Source organism: Puntigrus tetrazona, chromosome 23 (assembly GCF_018831695.1).
Source record: "Puntigrus tetrazona isolate hp1 chromosome 23, ASM1883169v1, whole genome shotgun sequence".
Classification (NCBI taxonomy): Eukaryota; Metazoa; Chordata; class Actinopteri; order Cypriniformes; family Cyprinidae; genus Puntigrus; species Puntigrus tetrazona.
The window spans coordinates 9,758,185-9,760,867 of record NC_056721.1 but is presented as its reverse complement, the minus strand read 5'-3'; the positions used below and the strand labels follow the sequence as shown (position 1 = coordinate 9,760,867).

At 38.2% G+C, this 2,683-nt stretch overlaps 1 protein-coding gene across 1 annotated transcript; it reads right to left on the bottom strand.

Annotated features, from left to right (window-relative positions):
• Window positions 1–250: 250 nt before the first annotated feature.
• On the bottom strand, window positions 251–2,001 carry irak1bp1 (interleukin-1 receptor-associated kinase 1 binding protein 1). The gene is made up of 4 exons (XM_043224538.1): window positions 1,651–2,001; window positions 1,513–1,578; window positions 1,309–1,439; window positions 251–1,178 (listed from the first exon to the last, which is right to left on the bottom strand). The coding sequence occupies exons 1-4, from the start codon at window positions 1,942–1,944 to the stop codon at window positions 920–922; spliced, it is 750 nt and encodes a 249-aa protein (XP_043080473.1). The 5' UTR covers window positions 1,945–2,001; the 3' UTR covers window positions 251–919.
• Between the last annotated feature and the right edge of the window lie 682 nt (window positions 2,002–2,683).

Genomic DNA, 2,683 nt, shown 5'->3' with positions numbered 1-2,683 from the left:
AATTTAAATCAGACCTGACTGTATCTTATGTCGCCTCTGGTTGTTTATAATCCTCAGACTGTTCTGTTTACAGCCCTGCTTTTAGATTATTTCCTTTTCTATCTACAAAAGTAACTGCTGCATCAAACCCTACAATGTTTTCCTAAGATTTTCAAAAAGCCTAAATAAATTTGCTTGGGTCACGCAAAAATATACATTATTACGAGGGCAGGTGGTAAACACTCACCTATATATTTTAAAATAGGCAGTGCAGGGTATGAATGGCCTGTTTAGTGTCAAGACAGATCATCTGACAAAGGAAAACAAAAATGGGTGTAGAATCACAGAAACAAAGCATATTGCACACTATATTCCACACTATTGTACATTTTCCCCTATACATCCAGTGCAGGTTTAAGTTTAAAGACAAATCATATTAGAGGCAGCGAATAAGATCTTTCTAGTTGTCTAGCACCTGTCTAGACATACGTTGTTGTAGAAATAAACAATGATCAACTATTAAGTACACATCAATATAAATGTACTCTCTATTCAAACACAGACTCATCTTTCTCTATCATTACACTTTAGACTTTAACAATGCTTTATATCAATGCTTGGAACCAATTTAGCACGCAGTGTTATTCAATATATTCTGGAATTCAATCAATCATTTTTATTTATATAGCACTTTTAACAACACCGGTTGTATAAAAGCACTGAACAGTATAAAAGCGCTCAACAGTATAAATTGGATTGGATGACTGTATTTAATAAAAACCAGTAGGAACAAGTGGTGACTTTATTTTTAGGCTTTCTGTGAATATCAGTGGCGTATCTGTGGCGCTCACTTCACAGTACTGTGTGTTTACAGGTCAAAATGAGATAACAAAAAGGAATTACACGCACTATTTAATACTGATAAACGGAAACAAAATGTTCAAAATTTCCTCCTGTTGCTGTTCTTCGGGCGCAATTCAAAGGTCACAAAGACGCGTGAAGAGGCAGAGACTAATGTAACCCCGGTCTTCTGGTGTAGTGTCAGATGAAAGCCAGTCGCTTCATGCTGGTCGCTCATCCACTCCCGTGATTCCTCCTCGCGTAAAAGCAGCGGCCGTCCCAGAGCCTGTCCCAGAATGCAACACGCCTCGCTGGCTTTTAGCCGGGCGTTGTCCACGGCTTCCAAACACACTCGCCGTCTGCAGAACAGACAGAAAAAAAAGTGTTTAGGCATCATTTCAAACCGGCTTGTGAAATAATTCTATATAACAAATGTACGTTCAGCAGAGGTTTATTATTCTGCGGAGACACTGTCCGTGTGCGGTTCACCTTAACAAACTGAGACTTTCCGCACTGTGACTGTAGTAAGGGGCGCCAACACACACGATTTTGTCAAGTTTTTCAATCAAAACGGAGCGCGCTTGCTCCATCTTCTCAAAGTCTAAAAACACCACAAGCACCTACACAGACGAAATGGATGAGTAAGCGTATTATAAAATATGTCAAATGGGACACAAGCAACTAACTATGTACCTCAGCCTGCATGTGAAAGAGCTCTTCCTCTCTTTGTAAGTGCTTGGTCACAGTGATGTTTTCTTCCTGTTTGGAAATAAACTGTTAGAATTGCTCGTTCTTTTTTCTGGCGATACATCAATTTAAATCACGTAGCACCTTGACATCATGCTGTCTCACGGTCTGTAGTATGTACTCCAGTCGTCGGGAAATGCTGTTAGTCACGTCGATAACATTTTCTTTGCTGTTTTTCACGCTGATGGTGACGCTGGCGCGGTCCGGAGGACAAGATAACTCCGCGCAGCCGGTCATCTGAACCACTCTTGCGTTGCTTTGTGCGCGTGAAGGTGTTTGCTTGCGGCCCCGGTTAAACCCCGATTCGTTTTCGTCTCGGTAAACATCACCAGCGTTCGGTGAAACTGTAGCAAAGACATGAGACGGGCTGTGCGCCATGTTTGTTGGTAAACCAACGTGGCGCTATGGTAACGTATCCAGTGCATGGCGGGAAAAGATGTAGTTGCCGTCGCATCTTAATGTACGTCACAGCAGCGATATCTGAAATTTTGGTACGTTTCAGAAAGACCACATATTAGTTTGTACGTTTCAGATAGTTAGATTCGTTTAAACAGTTTAAAGTACGCTTCATTTTAGATTTGCCGAAAATTGGAAAGCAAATTATTTTTGAAAAGTGGCCAGCAGAGGGCAGCACAGATCAACAGGTTAAAAGACAAAACAAGTACATTTTTTATGAGAAAATAAGATAGACTATAAGCAAATTTCAAAGCAGTAATTTAATTGAAAATATTTTAAGTACATAGTGTGTAGTAACGCTTGGTATACAGTGTCACCATATATAGAAAAATTAATGCATACCAAAAATAATATTGTTTACCAAAATAATAATAATCTATTTTTATTTAGGTATAAATAGGACAATATAAATAAAGTCTGTATATTATTTAGGCTGACATGTTTAGTATACAAATTATATCTTAAAATTTTTAGTAGTAATTTTAGTTATAACAGTATTGAAAGAAGCAGTGATTAATAAATAGCAGTGTATCAAATTTGTTTCATTATTCATATTCAGTATTTTTTTCAAGCATCAAGTAATTGTTAGACCGTTTTATACCGTTGTTTGTTTTATAAACAACCTATTTACTGATTCCCAAATGAGACGGCAACCTTGAAT

Excerpts from the sequence above, each read along its gene's own strand:
- irak1bp1 (XM_043224538.1), bottom strand. The coding sequence starts at position 1,944 with ATGGCGCACAGCCCGTCTCATGTCTTTGCTACAGTTTCACCGAACGCT. Across the intron at positions 1,579-1,650 it reads TGAGACAGCATGATGTCAAG|GAAGAAAACATCACTGTGAC; the intron begins GTGCTACGTGAT and ends ATTTCCAAACAG. Across the intron at positions 1,179-1,308 it reads GAAAGTCTCAGTTTGTTAAG|ACGGCGAGTGTGTTTGGAAG; the intron begins GTGAACCGCACA and ends TCTGTTCTGCAG.